This window comes from Peromyscus californicus, unplaced genomic scaffold (assembly GCF_007827085.1).
Source record: "Peromyscus californicus insignis strain IS unplaced genomic scaffold, ASM782708v3 Scaffold_13__1_contigs__length_99412109, whole genome shotgun sequence".
In the NCBI taxonomy this organism is placed as follows: Eukaryota; Metazoa; Chordata; class Mammalia; order Rodentia; family Cricetidae; genus Peromyscus; species Peromyscus californicus.
In genome coordinates, this window is record NW_026294424.1 from 99094047 (window position 1) to 99113313 (window position 19267).

Below are 19267 nucleotides of genomic sequence, written 5' to 3' on the forward strand. Positions count from 1 at the left end.
GAGCTATGGAAATCCTGGTGGGCCCAGACCTGGGAAACAATATAGTCTGGATTTGCCAGAGCCTGGCAGAACTGTGAAGAAGAAAGGTTGTGTAAACTGGAGGCTCACCCTGGGCACTGGGGTCCTGAAGGGACAACTTTACCCTCTGGAGAATAAGTTGGATCAGTAAATCTGAGTCAGGACCTACGGGACACTCTGTATTTGTCTCCAATGTGAGGGAAGCCTTCCCTCCGCCGGGGAGAATGGGAGTCTTAGAAGGAATAGCCACATGGTGTGAAATCACTGTTTATTGGCTGTGATTCCCTCAGAGAGAACATGTGAGGCCTCTGACATGCAGGAGGTGCAGGCACAAGGACAGACAGACAGGTAACACATGGGCTATACTAAGCGCTGCGGCCCGGTGCCCCATGCGCTAGGAACAGGATGCAGGGTTAACTCAAGAGAAGGCCATCTGCTCAGAGCTGGCTTTTCAGTTCATGAAAACCAGCCAGAGGTGCAGAGAGAGGCCCAAGTGAGCAAGGTATTGTGGGCCGAGCATGCTTCATCTCTTTGGGCAGAGGGCGTTCTGATTAGTATTGCAGTCTAATTGTTATGGCTTCTCTAAAGAGCTATGTAAGGTCATGAAGGTCAATGCCAAGCCACACACCTGGCCCAAAACTCATGGACACTTAATGCAGTTTTAATGTGGACAGGAAGGGTCGGGAAGACCAGGCTGGCCTTTCTGTCAAGATAAAACTTATCAAATACAGACCTCAATTACCTGAGATTCAACATATTATGATGTAAATTAAACAAATATGAAGAACAATGGCTGCTGGCTGGGCAAAGGGGAGTAGCTGGGTCATATTGCCCTTGGGCCACGCACAGAACAAAACACCACAGCCCGAGCCCAGGAGCTTGCATTTGCGGGCCACTGTCAGCCCTTCAAAGGGGGAATAGTGGAGAGGGTGGGACACGAATCCTGTGGCCCACTGTCTGTTTTGCACATGGATCCCCAGAACCCTGGGCTTTCAGGGAGTGGGGTATTTTGAAGGTAGGTGTCTAGTGGTAAAGCCAGGAGTTCCTTAGGAGACTGCCTGTCCTCCATGAAGAGAACAGGAGGCCACCAGGGAGAGATGGGACTCTGGAAAGTGTGCATTACAGAGGATGTCAAGGGACCCACCCATACGCAATCTATTGCTTTGTTTCCCCTGGCTGTGGCATTCTTAAGAAGCCAAACCTTGCAGAGCAACAGAGAAAGAGACAGCTGGACAAAATATGCAAGGGCCGCCGGTGAAGACTGGGGTGTTACCGCACAGACAGGAAGACAGAGTGAATGGTCCAGCAGGTCCAACAAGTCTAGAAACTGGGGCAATGGGCTCAGGGAAGGGCTGGGGCCCCCAGGCACCCACAGCTCATTCCCCAAGTCCCACCCCACTATGGCTGTGCTCCTGAGTTTAGGCCCTGACTGGTGGCCACCCACGGAGGGATGGCACCCCAGGGGTGGTCAGGGCTGGCCCTCGGGGCCTGACCTTGGGCAGGCTCAGTGGGAATGGTGAACTCAAGATTAGTAAGGAGGGGTCCAACCACCCAAAGGCAAGGATGCACAGCATAGGGGCCTGAGGGTCACACCCTTGCCTGGTGGGGTCAATGATGGCAGTGCGGGGAGGGGTGGCCAGAGGCTCCCGAGGCGCGAGGGGGGCATGGGCAGGACAGATCTAGGACTATGGCTTATTTTTGCAGGGGGGAGGACTGCATCTGCTCCCAACATCCCTTGTAGGGGGGGCTCCGAGGGGGTCTGTACAGTGGGCGGGGCTCCTGGCGCTGACACAGTATCATTATTTCTTGAACATGTCCTGCAGTGGCCCAGGCAGGTACTTGATGACAGTGTCCAGGATGCTCTCATCTTCCTCCTCCGGCTCATCCCCACAGCCTGGTGGGATAGCCTTTTTGGGTCGAGTCAGACTGCCTTCTGAGTTGGCTTCCATGGCTGCCTGGGCCTCTGCCTCACGCTCCTCCTTCTTCTTGATGCCATACTGTGAAGGAAAGGGTAGTCAAGACAGGGCTTGCATACTTCTCTCCCCAGCCTCCAGTCTGGGTGGCATTGATGCAACACCCAGAGAGGTCAGGTCTTTTCTACACTGGAGAAACCAACCAGGGACCCCAAAAGGTGTACTCATGGCTGAGGAAGACTCCAGCTGAGTCCCAGGCTTGTCCTATTCACCAGGGCTCCAGAAGTGATCCCACCCAGGTTTTGGAAGACCACATAGAAAATGGGACAATTAAGAGGTGCTGGAAGAACACCTGGGGTGGCTGGAGAGATGGCTCAGCAGTTATGAGCACTTGCTGCTCTTCTGGACCTGAGTTTTGATCCCCAGCACCAGTGTCAGGCATTTCATAACTATCTGTAACTGCAGCTCTAAGGAATTTGAAGTCTCTGACCCCTTTAAGTACCTGCATTTACCTATGTACCTACACATACCTACAATGTAGACACATAACCCTACACATAATTAAAAACAATAAAAATAAATACTAAATATTTTTTTGTTTTGGTTTTTCGAGACAGGGTTTCTCTGTGTAGCTTTGTGCCTTTCCTGGGACTCACTTGGTAGCCCAGGCTAGCCTCGAACTCACAGAGATCCACCTGCCTCTGCCTGCCACCACCGCCTGGCAAAATACTAAATATTAAAGAATAAAAGAATTTGGGTATGCTACAAGGGAGGAACTGGAGTAGCAGGAGGATGGGGAAAAACACAAATCATACTTTGTTTATAATGGCATCTAACATATTATATAATAATTTAAAAAAACAAAAACATTTAAAAAAGGTGCATGAGACTACAGAGGTAAGAAGAAGCTGCTCACTAGGGTTCCCTGGTGGAGACTATCCTGGGACCCCAACCACCCACACCCACACCCACATCACTAATCCTGGCTCAATTTCCAGTCCCTTTTACTGCGGACCACTCTTCCTGAAAGCCTGAAAGCATGTAAACCCTACAAACGCACACCTTTGTTTCTCCTGCTTATAAGGGAACACAGCCACTCCTGACTTATCTATTTCCCCACCAGCCTCTACCCAAAAAAATCATATAGTCTGTTTCCAGATGGGGATCTGCCTGGTGCTCATCCTCTACTAAAGGCACTTTTATTCTCTCCTGGTGGATTCCACTGTGGCGGAGGAAACAGCCAAATTCAGTCAAGACCAGAGGACACCAAGTAATAAAGGGAGCTCATTTCTTCTCCTTTGATCATCCCTTCAACCTTAACAGAACTGAGAATATAGGCCTTGATGACCAGTAAAGCATGGCAGAGAACATCATTTTCCCCAGTACCTTCCAGTACAAGACAGAGAAGTGATAGGTCAGCTTGCATGAAAGGCAAACAGCACATGAAAGACCCTCCCCACAGCTTCAACCTGGCATGGGTCCTAATGCAGGCCACCTACTGGGAAAACCTTACCCACACAGGCAGAGCCCCTGTGGTACAGAAGAGGAGCATGTGGCTCAGAGTTCTATGGGGTAGTATGTGAGCCAGAAGAAACATCTCCAGAAACAAGGTCAGGTCATAGCAACTTCCAGCCAGGGCAAGAGCAGCAGGCATAGGCCAAGTGAGGTCTATGGGCAATCTGAGAGGCTGAGCTGCCTAAGGCTACACTTGGGAACAAGTGTGTGATCAGAGGCATGTGTAACTATTGCTTTGGTTCATTTTTCCTGAAGGCTAGTCTGTCCACTGAAGTTCAAGGTCATTTTGAGGCTACAACCACTTTGAGCTCTATCTTAGGGAAAGCCATGGTTATTCTGCCAGAGAATGCCATCCAGGCTACACCCCATAGCTAGACTCCACTGGAGTGGCCTGTTACGATCTTCTGGATTCCACTGATAAATGCCAGCTTAACCCAGGCCAGGTATTCATTATGTCAGGTGTGCAGAAGCATCAGTCCAAGGGCAGGACCACAGGAGGTGTCAGTCAGGTGTATTAGAAAGCACACTCCAGGTAGCTTCCAGGGCCAGGTGAAGACTGCGGACTGGGTAAAGAAGGTCTGATATATGGGAGGTAACAGAAGACCTAAGAACATTGTTAAGAAAAAGCCTATAGTGGCTATCAGTGGTAAGAGCCAGTAGCTCTAGCTGGCATGTGCCTGCACACCTTCCATCATCATACAGGCTGAGAGAGCCTAAGTGAGTGCAGAAATGTGGGGGCTAAAACATGCCAGTGCTACACCTGGGCCTGTCTCTTTACCAGAAGGAAAGTTCTGTCTCAATAGTTCACTGAGGGTGGCTGGAAGTGGGCACAAATCAGGTAGTACATGTGAAAACCTGAAGGTGTGTGTGCAAATCTTGCTGGGTGCACAAACAAGTGGCAGAAATATAATTTGGATGGTGGGTCAGCAAATCAAGTACCTGCTTAGATGACTTCCCCCCAATGAATATGGATACTTCTCCAGGAAACACCCCACCTCTTAAGACAATCCTGAATGGCCATGCCCAGTTCTTTACATAGGTTATCTGGGGTCTCACATCATATGGATATGAAAATTGGCCCCATTCTCAGTCTCTTCCCTTCCCCCTGTCCCTGAAGAGCCTTGGAACATCATTCAGCCTTTCAACTTCTGACCTAGGGTACACATAGCCTAGGGAAGGTTGGGGATCCAGTTCTAGTGAGTAGCAGGTGTGGTGGTATTGTGTTCCCCAAAATATTGTGCACCCTAATAAACTTATCTGGGGTCAGAGACAGAACAGCCACTAGATACAAAGGCTAGAAAATGGTGGCACTCACACCTTTAATCCTAGCATTCCAGAGGCAGAAATCCCTCTGGATCTCTGTTAGTTCAAGGCCACGTTGGAAACAGCCAGGCATGGTGACTCACGCCTTTAATCCCAAGAAGTGATGGCAAAAACAGAAAGATATATAAGGCGTGAAGACCAGTAACTAGAAGCATTTGGCTGGTTAAGCTTTTAGGTTTTGAGCAGCACAGTTCAGCTGAGATCCATTCGGATATGAGGACACAGAGGCTTCCAGTCTGAGGAAACAAGATCAGCTGAGAAGTTAGCTGTGGCTTGTTCTGTCTCTCTGATCTTCCAATGTTCACCCCAATACTTGGCTCCAGGTTTGTTTTATTAATAAACACTCTTTAAGATTCATGCTACAAGCAGGACCTGACCAGTGAGGGCTTAAAAGTCATACCGACGGCAGAATTTATTCCTTATGGGAATCTGGGAAGGTGGAGCACCAGCAGCAAACACCCAAGAGTCAGGACTGTTAGAGTCTGGGGTGGCCAAGCAGTGATGCAGCAGCAAGTGGGTGTCTGGAAGCATGACAGCCCTGTACCACCCTGTCCAGTCCAGGCTGAGCGAGGATGGAGCCCAGATTGTCTGGGTATGCCTGGGGCTTTGACTCCAACTTTCTCCTCTTGGGTCTACCCTTCTCGTTTGTACCAGTGGGCTCTATTTTCAGGGGTTCATTTGAATGTTCTCCATTTCTTTTCAATAATCAGCCTGGAACAGGCTGTTGAACTTTCTAAAGCAATAGTTCTTGACCTTCTAATGCTCCTAATGCTATGACCCTTTATTACAGTTCTTCATGTTGTGGTGACCCCCAACAATAAAATTATTTTAATTGCTACTTCATAACTAATTTTGCTACTGTTATGCATTGTAATGTAAATATCTGTGTTTTCTGATAGTCTTAAGTGACCTCTGTGAAAGGGTCATTCGACCCCCAAAGGGGTTGCGACTGACAGGTTGGGAACTGATGTTCTGAAGAATGAATTTCTTCACAATTTCCAGGAAAATATGTGAAAACAGAGAAGTGGAGAAGGTACCCTGTAGGGTCTTCCTTGAATCTTTTTTTTTTTTATAAAAACTGTGAGAGCCTATGTGGGTGGGATGGTATCTGGCAGGGACTTCCTGGGGGGGAACTGAGCCAGGCACAGGACTCCTCTGTATCCAAAACCCAGACCCACCCCTGGACTTTCCAGAGCCACTGCATACCTAGGCATCTAGCATAGCACCCCACCCAAAACTTGCTCTGCCCTTCTTGGATAGCTATTCCCTCTAAGCTCTACCTAGGGAGGGACCTCTGTGACTCAGCTCTCTCTTGCTTCTCTGTCCCTCCCTCTAAACTGTTTCTCTCTCAGAATTACTGTCTGTTTGTCTAACTCTCTATCTCTCTATTTCTCATGTCCATCCTCTTCCTTCCATATTACAGTTAATTTAGGGGTCTGCCACCATGTTGCTCACATGATCAATAGCACATCTTGCTAACCACGATCAGTAACTCACTGGCTATGGAAGGTAGGGTCAAAGCAAAATGAGCAGGCACTTTCTATAGGACCCAGGAAACTGTCCAGTGGCAGTGCTCCAAGGCTGGTGTCAGGTGCATAGCCCAGACCCCATAAATAGCACACTGCACCAAGTGTGGGGTGAGGGTATGTTGGGGCCTTGAGGGCAGAACATAGGTGGAGAGGGGAGGCCAGCCACCCATTTGGCTCAATGTACCCAGACAACTAATGGCTATCTTCCTCTACCCACCTTTAGGGAAAGCTTTCCTTTCCCATGAGTCCCAAAGATCTGCCCCAACCACTGACATGTCAACAGAGAACCTGATGTGGATGCACAGGCAGGAAAGGGGCCTAGAACCTGGGCGGTCCACTCTCCAGCCTAGCATCTCACCAAGTTCAGGACTGGAGGATTATGTGACCCACTTCCTGCTTCTCACCCACCCAAGCCTGCTAAGCCACCCCACAAAGCCAGGAAGGATCTAGATGACATGTTCTCATGGCCTGGAGCCTTTCTTCTGTGTGGGCAATAACTGTCTCCACTGTGCACCTGGCCTGTAAGCAGAGGTCACACAATGTCTACCATGGCTCTGCCCTCCCCAGCAAGTAGAGGCACAGGACAGGAGCCAGGGCTCCACTGCGGTGTCTTCCCACCTGGCTTCTAGCATCAGTTGCACACTTTGGCAACCACTTTGTCAGGGTTCTGCCCAGCCTTCATTAGTGTATGAGCTACAGTAAAGACTGAGGGAGGAGTGAGCAGAGGCCATCCTCTTGAAAGATGAGGCTGTACATGGGTCTCAATTCAGTATTCCACATGGGGCCTCAGTTATTCTACCATGAATAGGCACAGTGCTCTCTGGCTGCTCCACCCATGGGAGACAGTCAGAAGCACCCTTCTGAGAACAGGGAGGCTGCCACCCATCCACCATGTGTGAGTCTAGGAAGCAAAGGTAAAGGGAAACCTCTGGCCCTGATTTTCCTGACCCACCAAGACTTCCTGCTCAACCAATCCTCATTCCTCTCTCAGAACCTTCTTCTGGGCAGGGGCCAAAACTTCAGGAGAGCAACCATTTCTGACATGAGCCTTCAGAATGACCCCCATCCAGATGTGAATATATATAGCCCCACAACAGTCCAGTTTCCAAGGTTTTAATCCCTAAATAAGGAGTAAAAGGGGAGCTGTTAGTCGATGCCGAGGAAGGGGGCTGCTGTTCCTGGTGGGGTCACTATCACCTACAGCTCCTCCCAGAACCGACAGCTGCCCACCTTGTCTCGTATGCCCTGCCGCATGACCTCACGTTCTGCCTCCATCTTGGCATACTTCGCTTTGCGCTCCTCCTCCGCCTGCCGCAGCGCTTCCTGCCGCTCCTCTTCCTTCTTGGCAGCATCAGGGTCCTTCTCCTCATCACCCCCAAGCATTTTCCCCATGTCCTTGGTGGCCCCTAGGAACAACAGCAGAGGTCAGGCAGTAGCATTCACAGTTCCCAGAGTTTCTGCTGGCCATGGGTCCAGTGCTGCCCACCCTTTGAGGGAAACAGTGGATGTGCTGGCTTCTGTGTGTGCACTCACTTGTAAATGTATGTGTGAGTGGTTGTGTTGTAGTTGCATGTTCATATCTGTGTATCTTTTTATGTGTGTATGACCATGTTACTGCATATATGTGTTTGAGAGCACTGATGTGTCTGCTCACTCATGTGCTCCTGAGAGGCAGGCGTGTGTCTTCCCTGAGGCTTGTGTCTGGCAGAGGCTTGGGCACTGGAAAGTGGTGGAAGGAAAATCCAGATGTGCAGATACATGGACAGATGTCTGGTGGGCAGTACTGGTCACTAAAGTAGGCAACAGGCGTGCACCCATGACCCAGACTGCAGACACTGCCTGTCTTCAGCACCAAGGCCCTAATTGCCCCCAAGCTAGGCACCACTTTTCTCATGAGTTCCTGAGTCACAGGCCCTACAGAAACCACCCCAAATGCCTTAGTTTAGCCCATAGGACAGAGGCTGTAATTACATTCTAAAGAACGGCCCAATGTGTGATCCTCAGGCAGTTGCACTCAGATACCGTGTCCCCCGGGATGGGGACCTGGCAAGCCACGTAAGACCTCAGCGTGGGTGCTGGTTCGCTGGTTTTTGTGTCTCTGGAGTACCTGCCAACCCTATGCACCATGACAAGCAAGAGCAAAGCCAGCTGTCCTCTCTCCCCTGCATGATGTCCTCAAGATATTTTGGCTGCCTGAAACTCTACCACAGGTGATAGGGTGTGAAGAGACTGAAGACATTGCTGCTGCTTTCAGGTGGAGACAAGAGAATCAACTTGAAATAGGCATTTGCTGACAGAACAGATCTTGAATCTTACTGAAAATTATGAGCTTCTTGGTCAGTTTTCAGCATCATCTAGAAACTTGCAAAGGAGATTCTGAGTCAGTGACTCAAGGAAAGTTTTCCAGGTAACTCACTGGAACCTCTCTGCACAGCTGTCTCTAGCAGGTGTTGGGGCAGGCAAGGACAAACCTTGCAATCCCGACTGCTTTCATGTAAATTTTATTCCCTACTAGAACAAGCTAATTTACACTTACGTGAGAGAGACCTATAATTATTTCTCCCTCCGAGAAGGTGCTGGCATTCTAAAGCAGATAGAACTGAATCTGGTGTCTATTCCTAGAGCAGTGGTTCTTAACCTGTGGGTCACCAACAGGGGTGACCTTTTACAGGGGTCGCTAAGACCATCGCAAAACACAGATATTTACATTACAATTCATAACAGTAGTAAAATTACAGTTATGAAGTAGCAATGAACACAATTTTATGGTTGTGGGTCACTACAACATGGGGAACTGGTATGTACTGAAGGTTCGCAGCATTAGGAAGGTTGAGAACCATTGCCCTAGAGGAAGATGAACAGTGGCTGGAGTGTAACAGTGAGGGCTGTGTGGCTTGTAGCTGCCTATTTAGGCCTGTCCCACATCCCACCCATCACATAAACTGCAATCTCTATTTTACTGAATGCTATCTATGCGCTACTATGGAGCTGTGTGCCTGTTGGGCCTTCCCTAGACCTTCCTATATGCCAGAGATTCATGGCTGGGCTCTGGGCTCTGAAGGAAGATCTATTTTTTTTTTTTTTTTTTTTTTTTTTTTTTGGTTTTTCGAGACAGGGTTTCTCTGTGTAGCTTTGCGCCTCCCTGGAACTCACTTGGTAGCCCAGGCTGGCCTCGAACTCACAGAGATCCGCCTGGCTCTGCCTCCCAAGTGCTAGGATTAAAGGCGTGTGCCACCACCGCCCAGCCTTGGAAGATCTATTTTTGCTATGAGCCTTCAGACTGTGGAGGCAGCTCTGGAAGGCTGGGTGACCCCAGGCTGTGATGCAGCACATAGTGACATTCACACATCCATATTGACAAATGCATGTGGGTACACACATACATGGATGAGAAAGGTTTTAACAAGTAGAGATTGGCTATACAAGTGCTGGATACAATGTACAAACAGCAGCACATACTGGTGGGAATGCAGATGGCACAGGAGTTGGAGGACAGTGGGTCAATGTCAGTTTGTTCTCTCTCTGCCTTTTTCCTCCCAGCACCTCACTCATGCTAGACAAGCACTCTGCCATCGAACTGTTAGTTTCTCACAGTGTTAAATACACCCATAATGTGATTCAAAAAAGTATAGTCCCAAGTATTTACCCAACAGAGATAAAACAAGGTCACATGAATTCTGGGACAAAAACATTACGGCAGTTTTATCTGTAATAGTAAAAATCAAAATAACTGATCTGTCCATCAGCAGGCAAATGGGCAAGTAAACCATGGAACCTGCAGGTCAGGAGCAGAGTGCTGCTCAACAGTGAAAAGAAGCAGACCATTGGTTGACACACCCAATAGCATGGAAGAAGCTCAGAATCTTTGTTGCTGGATGAAAAAAAAAAGCCAGAAATAAATTAAATGATTTTTATTTAAGTAAATGCAAGTGTGGCCTGATCGATGATGAGAAGGCAACTTTGGTATTGTCTGGGGTGGCAACAGCCTTGGCCCCGTGGGAGTTTGTTGATCACTTCCTGTAGGAGTTGTGTATGTATTTCCTAAACACCAGCCACACCACAATTCAAACGAGTATACAATCTAAAAGACTAAAACTGGAGGTGGTAGAGACCATGTTTCCTGGTCCTGATCTAATCAAACTATCTGTTCTAAACAGAGGATCAAATTTATAGCCACAGAGGCTCAAATGTTAGAAACAAACCTGTAGTTTGCCTTTCAACTGAAGTGGACATTAAAACTGAAGGTGTAAAAACTTTGATAACAGTGAAAAGCAGACACCCTGCAGTTGTTCTCTGGCTTTTAGTGAGTCACAGGCCCCTGCATGCACCTGGTAGTATTTACACAGGGCCTTAGCAAATCCCCCCAGAAGCTGCAGAGAAAGTCTGGACAGTTTCAGTGTAGACAAAGGGATTTTTATTTCCCAAAATCTTCACTCCATGATTTGATTAGCCTAATCTAACAGACTATATGTCTAAAAATAAGCTCTATGACTAAAACTGTTTTGAAAGAATAATTATAGCCTTTAATCATAAAGAAGGAAAAATAAAGTGGAGGGGCTTCATAATCATTCTAAGAAAAAAAAATTAATCCTAGGCGGGTGGTGGCGGCACACGACTTTAATCCCAGCATGTAGGAACTCAGGAGGCAGAAGCAGGTGGATCTCTGAGTTTGAGGTCAGCTTGGTCTACAGAGCGAGTTCCAGGACAGCTAGGACTATACACAGAAACTCTGACTTTAAAAGAAAAAAGAAAAAAAGAAAAAAAATCCAATGTAATATTTTGAGAGATGATCCATAGAGAGAATCAGAACTTATATGGAAAACGAAGAACAGCAGTGAGAAAGTGCTCATATCACGATGAAGCTGCATATCAGATAGCTGCATTGATGTTTTTAACACAGCTTTGGAGGCTCTGTTTCATGAGAAAAATTATAATGTGTATGGCATCCTAAGAAGACACAGTGCTCTCTGTCTCTCCACTTCTCTTGCTGTTGATGCCATACTCTCTAAAACACTCAGGATGTTCCAGCAAAAACTGACCAGAGTTAACTATATAGAAGGATGGTAAGGGATGACATTTACCTAAAGTCAATAGTTTTGCCCCCAAACTGTCCATGCCAGCTGGACCCACATAGGGGAGAACTTGCATTTACAATTATGGAAACAAACTGTTTTTTACAAAGAAATCTTTAGAAACATAAGGTTTTTGAAAGACGTACCAGCTCCCTGCTGGAAAAACTTCTGTGAAGATGGTGGCACCACCGTAGCATGCAATTTTATGCTGTTTGGATGGAATCTCTGACTTAAACTTTGGGGTATCTTTAAATTCTTGATAAATTTATGGCAGAATGAATGTCCAATAATGAAAATACCAAGCCTGAAATAGTGATGCATCCCTGCAATCTTAGAACTTGAGAGGTGGAGGCAGGAGGTTCATGAATTTAAGGCCAATCTTAACTAAATAGTGAGTTGGAGGCCAGTCTGAGCTACATGAGACCCTGGATCAAAGCAAAAGAAAACAAAACAAAAAGGAGTGAAAATACAGAGTCCTGGAGAGTTCCAGGGTGGTCATGTTGTAGATGCTTTTAATGTCTTTGTTTCCATGCTGGGGAGGGGCACAGTTAGTTCTTGGAGAAAGAGGATTAATGGCAGAAGCTTGGGAAAGCAGCCAGACAGTATGCACATCCTCCTCCCTAGCCCTCTCACTCCAGTCATGTCAGAAATGGCCCTTTGTTGGGACATGGGTCCATAGATGTTCACTATCTCAACACAAGGCTAGAGACAAGGGTTGCCTTAGGCATATGGCCATATAACCAGGGAACATCTGGGGCTACAGTGCACTTGGAGATGTGGAACACCCAGGAGAGGACCATCAGTATCCTAGAAAAGGTTGAGAGGCTGCCTAATGCACTATAATAGGTCTGCTATGTGCAGAAAAGTACATCACAGACTCCATTTTTGGAAAGCAAGGAGAAAACCTGATGGACAGCCGGGCATTGTGGTGCACACCTTTAATCCCAGCACTTAGGAGGCAGAGGCAGGAGGATCTCTGTGAGTTTTAGGCCAGCTGCATGCACGCACACACCAAAACCTGACTGACAAAGATACTCATGGTTTCATAGTTCTTTGAGGATGAAAAATTACCAGAGGCTGCATGTCATCCTCCCCCTAATCCTCAGCCCTAGGAAAGCTGTAGGGAATGTTCACTAAGATCCACCAAATGACAGTCTCCACTACACTGAGATATCTTGCAACATACCGAAGCTACGCCCAAATTCCCAAATTATGTGTAATTTTACTTTGTTAAGGTTAAAACCTTCCTTTTTGAAAAAAAATGGGGAAGTGCTGTGGGATGTTCTGTATGGCAAATGTGTTGCTGATTAGTCAATAAATAAAACACTGATTGGCCATTGGCTAGGCAGGAAGTGTAGGCGGGACAAGGAGGAGAATAAAGCTGGGAAGTGGAAGGCTGAGTCAGAGAGACACTGCCAGCCGCCATGATGACAAACAGCATGTGAAGATGCCGGTAAGCCACGAGCTATGTGGCAAGGTATAGATTTATGGAAATGGATTAATTTAAGCTGTAAGAACAGTTAGCAAGAAGCCTACCACGGCCATACAGTTTGTAAGCAATATAAGTCTCTGTGTTTACTTGGTCGGGTCTGAGTGGCTGTGGGACTGGCAGGTGAGAGAGATTTGTCCTGACTGTGGGCCAGGCAGGAAAACTCTAGCAACAATACCTGTTAGAACAGGAAACAGGAAGTATTGGTAAAGATGTGGGGAAAGTGAAACCTTGTGCTGGGAATGTGTAGTGATCCAGCCCATGGAAGACAGTTTGATCGGTCCTCAAAAGGCCAAGCACTGACTGGGACTGAAGAGACAGATTAACAGTTAAGAGCACTGTCTGCTCTTACAGAGGACCTGGTTTCCCAGCACCGGCATGGCAGCTCACAACTGCCTGTAACTCTAGTTCCATGGGATCCAATGCTCTCTTCTGGTCTCTAAGGGCACTGCACATACATGGTATATATATACACTTGCAGGCAAAACACTTACATATACATATATAATAAAAAGAACAAATACAGAATTACCACGAGACCTAGTAATTCCACTTCTGAGTACATACATAAACGTGTTGAAAGCAAGAACTCAAGTAGATATTTCCACCCCTAGTCTGAGCAGCATCATTCCCAACAGCCAGGAGGGAAAGCAGCAAGCATCAGTCCACAGGTGAATGGAGAAAGAAAAAAGTGGATCTGTCCTCACCTTACATATTGTTCAACCTTAAAAGGAAGGAAGTTTTGACACAAGAGAATATGGAGAAACCCTGGGGACATTTTACTGAGTGAAATGCACCAGCCACAAAGGACAGCTGCTGTGAAGCCCTCAGAGGACTCAGATCCATGGAGCAGAAAATAGAAAGTAGTTTGGGGGCTGGGAGGCATAGGGAGCTAAGTGTTTCCCTGAGACAATTTCAGCTTGGAAAGATGAGTACATTCCAGAAGTAGAGGTGACAGCTGAACAATAGTGTCATGTGTTTAAGGCCACTGCTTTGTGCACCTAAAATTAATTAAAATAGTGAAACTCATATATATTATTATAATAAAAAGAGAAATATAATTTTAAATTACTTATAATTCCATCTCCCTGGTAGGTTTCCCAAAGCATACATGAGGCTGGTACCAATTTTTCCAAAGCATGACTGGTAATGACATCACCTGTGCTATGAGGGCTGTGCAAATGTGACCTCCCTAGCAGCAGATGGACTGTGGATATTAGAAGAATATAGTCACTGCCAACATGGAAACTAGAGGTAATGGGGTCATGATATTGGTCCTAGAAAGCAGCTGGCTTGCAAACTCCTGAACATGGTTCCTAAACCCATGAGGGTTTGCAGGATGAGGTATGCCTCTACCTCAGTCCTCCACAGCAAAGAGAACAAGCAAGCCAAAACAGAAAGGAAATTAAAATGTTCAACCATGGGCAGGAGCGATGGCTCCATGGGTAAGAGTACTTGTTGTGCAAGTATGAGGACCTGAGTTTACATCCTGGCACCAATGTAATAAAAGCATGTGAGAGGTGGAGACAGGAGGATTGTTCGGACTTGCTGGAAGCCAGCCTAGCACCAGGTACAGTGAGAACTGCTGTTTAAAAGGAATTAAGTGGCAATCATACAGCTGAACACTCAGCATCCTTCTTTGGCCTCTTCCCACACATACACATATGCCGACACACTCACACACACTAATAAGCAAGTAATAACCAAATAATACATTGTATTTTCTATCCTCATACATAGGAAATCTTGAATGAAATCCATACCTCAAAATAATATACTTATTATAAAAAGCTGAGAATAATGTCTAGGAATTCACAGATGGGATCTTTCAAACATTTAAAAAACAGATAATTCCCATGATATTTAGAATGTTCTTGGAAAAAAGAAGGAAATCCTCTGGGTGATTTTTATTAAATTAGCATAAAAGCAATGCCAGAAGTCATGTTGAAGGAAATGGAAGAATGGAAAGAGGGAAGGAAGAAGAAAGAGAGGAGGAAGGAGGGAGGGAAGAAAGGAGGGAGAGAAGGAAGAGAGAGAGAGAGAGAGAGAGAGAGAGAGAGAGAGAGAGAGAGAGAGAGAGAGAGAGAGAACTAGAGCTTCCAGAAGACTAGGAACCAGCACATGGGCCAGAATAATATTCAGCCAAAGGGAAACTGGTATCTGTCATTTTCTAGATAAACATATAGGAAAGCACAACCTAAGTTCAGTAGAGCTCATTTGCAGAATGTAGAGATGCCCTAGCACCAAAACATCCGTCGTAACTCATATGCCACCCAGAGGCACAGTGGCCATCATGTAACTGTGTCATAAGGTGCGGTTCTGAGTATTTGTGTATTCCCAGAACCTTCCTCTTTCCTTCCCCCACAAACAAGCCAATGGGTTCCTATGTCCTTGGGGTAGCTATAGCTTCCATCCCCTTTAGAGAGGGCCTAGAATAATAGGAACTTGCATCATGTCTGACTACTGGCCTGCCTCCTTCTTCTTGCTTTGCAAACATGTGGCTGAAAGGTGGAGTCTACATACATAGCCACAACATGACCACGGCAAAAAAAAAAAGCATGGGGGGGGGGGGGAAATGTGCCCTGCCACATTGAACCCACTACTAAAGCACAATGGGGGCTTATCAGAATATATAATCTATGAAGCCAAAGACAGGCTTCTGGTAGCCATAGTGCCCACCCTAGCACCCAGATGACCTCATCTTCTTTCCCACAGAAATTGTTTTGTGTTCTCTGGAATTTTAGATCAGTAGAGCCCCACAGTATATAATAGGGGGCTGTCCGGGCTACTAAGTACAATGCTTCTATATGGATAGCTTACTGTATGGTCACACTGTGGAGTAACTTGTCCATTCATAGCCTGCTGGTACACACAGAGAACTGCCTGGGCCTTAGAGACAAGCTTGTGTACTGGTCACTTACCCAGGTACATCCTGAAAGTGACTGACAAACTGTTTAGCAAATTTAGATTCCAGTTGGAAGAAATGGTCAGATCCTGCTAAGGTAGTTCTGTCCCTTACACTTGAATTATGGCAGATATGAACATGTAGCAGGAATCTTAACTGGTCTTATAGTTCTCTGCTGAGGGAGACAGCAGCGGCAGTGAAGGGTAAGGTTTTTAGCTCTTAGCTATTGCTCTGACCTCTTGGGCTTTTTAACTCTGCAATCGGCTCTGTGTTTCTTATTTAAAAAGATGATTACATCTTCATGAACATGGGTCCCCATATAGTTCAATACTGACTTGGTGGCCCTTTTGACTGTAGCCAACCCTGTAGGTGACAGGTGGTGCCTTACTGCAGCTTGTATTTATATTTCACTTCTGATGAATAATTTCGAGTATTATTCATGTGCTTGCTGGTCATTCCTGTATTTGCTTTGGGTGAATATCAATTCAAAGTCTTCCTTCTCTTCCTCCTTCCTTCCTCTCCTTTCTTTTGAGACAGGGTCTTGCTCTGTACCTGGGATTAACCTGGAATTCCTTCTGTAGATAAGGCTGGCCTTAAACTCACAATTCTCTTGCCTCCACCTCCCAAATTCTGGGATTACAGTTGTGCCCAGGATACTTGGCCAAAAGTATATTTTCAGAGTCAGTGAGACAACTCATCTGGTTAAGGCTTTTGCAGCCACGCTTGATGACCTAAATCTAATCCTGGGACCTACGTGGTAGGAGAGAATTGACTCCTGACTCCTGCAAAGTGTTCTCTGACTTCAACAAACGCACCATGACATATGTTCATACACACACACACACACACACACACACACACACACACACACACACACAAACAAACACACACTAAAATGTAATAAAAAAATTTAAGTGTGTGTGTGTTTTTAAAAATAAACCTTTTAAGATGGGTGGTGGTGGCGCACACATTTATCTCAGCACTCTGGGGGCAGGTGGAGCTCTGAGTTCTAGGCCAGCCTAGAAAGTGTGAGTTCCAGGACAGTCAGGAATACACAGAAAAAATCCTGTCTCAAAAACCACCACCACCACCACCCAATCAATCTATCAATAATAAACTTTTTAGCAGTGCTCAGAATTGAACTTAGAGTCTCATACAATGCTAGGCATACTCTGTCACTGAGCTATACTCCAATGCCTAACAAATGTTTTGAGAACAATTTAAATTTACAGAATTTACAAAGGAAAACAGAACAGAGTTCCTGGAAGCTGCACCCAACCTCCTGGGTAACTGATGTCTTCTAGCTGTCAAGCACACGACTCAGAGTGAGCCAACCCAGGGATACTGTATCTAAAATCTGTCTTCTGCTCAGATTTCCTGGGTTTGTGTGCTGTTTGTTTGTTTGTTTGTTTGAAGAAGGGTCTTTATATGTAGCTGTGACTGGTCTAGAACTTGCTAGATAAAGTAGGGTGGCCTTGAACTCACAAAGATCTACCTGTCTCTGCCTCCTGGGTACTGGCATTAAAGATATATGATGCCATGCCCAGGCTTTTTCCTGGGTTTTTAACTTCTTCTCTGTTCAGGGATCCTAGCCAAAATTTGATATGACAGTCGTCATATCTCTCTGGGCTCTGCTGGGCCATGCTAGTGTCTCAGACTTGCATTGGTCCTGATGACCTTGATTTGAGCTTTTTGAGAACTCAGTTGGGACTCTTGGATGTTTTTCCTCGTACTTAGGTGGAACTATGGATTTGGGGTACAAGAGATACTTTTTGTTATACCACAGTGAGTATTCCCAGCAGACACACTCTGCAATGCTGCTGTTAACCCTGGCCTCCTGGTTGAGGCGCTCTTCTACAGTCAAGGTCACGGTCTACAGCACTCACTGTGCAATGCAGACCTAAGGGTCACACTGGCTTTGATGTTTATTCTTGCTTTTTCCTTTTTATTCTTTATTATTTTAGTTTAGAATTTTCCTTTCTTCTTCTCCTTCTCCTTCTCCTTCTCCTTCTTCTTCTTCTTCTTCTTCTTCTTCTTCTTCTTCTTCTTCTTCTTCTTCTTCTTCTTCTTCTTCTTCTTCTTCTTCTTCTCCTTCTTCTTTTTTCCTTCTCCTCTTCCTCCCCCTCTTCTCTTCTTCTTGAGACAGGGTCTCACTATGTAGCAAGGCTGGCTTGGAACTTTCAGTCCTCCTACCCCTGTTTCCTATGCTGTACTCACAGATGTGCACCATCACATCCAGCTATATTCTGAATCTCCATACACATTTAGAATCCTGTATGGAGTCTGTTTTTAAATTGGATTGGTAATCTTATTATTATTGAATAGTAAGATTTCTTTATATTCCACATACAAGTTCTTTATCTGAAATATATTTTTGATTTTTGGTTCTTTGTTTTTGTTTTAGTATTTTATTTTTAAGACAAGGTCTCCTGTAGCCCAAGATGGACTTAAACTACCAATCTTCCTGCCTCAGCCTCTTGAGTGCTAGGATTACAAGCATGTTCTACCACACTCAGTCAATGTGAATCTTATCAATATTCCATCCCACTCTACAGCATACTTTTTATTTATTTTTTTTTCGAGACAGGGTTTCTCTGTGTAGCTTTGCGCCTTTCCTGGAACTCGCTTTGGAGACCAGGCTGGCCTCGAACTCACAGAGATCCGCCTGGCTCTGCCTCCCAAGTGCTGGGATTAAAGTCGTGTGCCACCACCGCCCGGCACTTTTTAATTTTTTAATGCAGTCTTTTAAAAAAGATTTTTTTTGAGACAAGGTTTCTTTGTGTAGCTTTGGAGCTTGTCCTAGAACTCGCTCTGTAGACCGGGCTGGCCTCGAACTCACAGAAATTCACCTGCCTCTGCCTCCCCAGTGCTGGGATTAAAGGTGTGGGCCACCACCGCCCAGCTCTAGCTTCTCTTCTAATAGTTTCATGATGGACATTTCCTTCTAAACACTGCTTTAGTCAGATATGGTGGTGTACTCAGAGGATGAGGCAGGATGATTGTGAATTCTAGACCAGCTTGGACTAGGGAGATCATCTCAAAATACCAGGGAATGTTTAATTTTTCCAGTTTCTTACATGCTGTCTACATAACTATATCCTTCTAGAGTATAGTTAGCAAGTATACTTTTCTCCTATTCTGTCTTTTTACTCTGCTGATAGTTTCCTTTCCTGTGCAGAGGCATTTTAATTTCATATGATAATACCATTTATTCATTTGTCAATTATGCTTTTTTGTTCTTTGTTTGTTTTTTGTTCTCCGAGACAGGGTTTCTCTGTGTAGCCCTGGCTGTCCTGAAACTTGCTCTGTAGACCAGGCTGGCCTTGAACTCACAGAGATCTGCCTGCCTCTGTCTCCTGACTGCTGGGGTTAAAGGTGTGCACCACTACTGCTCAGCTTTTTTGTTGTTCTTTAAGAATACTTTGTTGATTTTACTGCAACAGGTAAATGGGCTGGAAAATAGCTAGAGTGCTACCTGTCTGATCTGCCAATTCTTAGGATGA

At 45.9% G+C, this 19267-nt stretch overlaps 1 protein-coding gene across 1 annotated transcript in view; it reads right to left on the reverse strand.

Annotated features, from left to right (window-relative positions):
- Positions 1 to 269: 269 nt before the first annotated feature.
- Positions 270 to 19267, reverse strand: part of Cplx1 (complexin 1) — a 33368-nt gene continuing 14370 nt past the window's right edge. Inside the window, exons 3-4 of the mRNA XM_052735748.1 lie at positions 7529 to 7704; positions 270 to 2015 (exon numbers count right to left, since the gene is read on the reverse strand). Of these exons, the coding sequence (XP_052591708.1) occupies positions 1818 to 2015; positions 7529 to 7704 (374 nt within the window). The 3' untranslated portion in view covers positions 270 to 1817. The remainder of the gene's footprint in view (positions 2016 to 7528; positions 7705 to 19267) is intronic.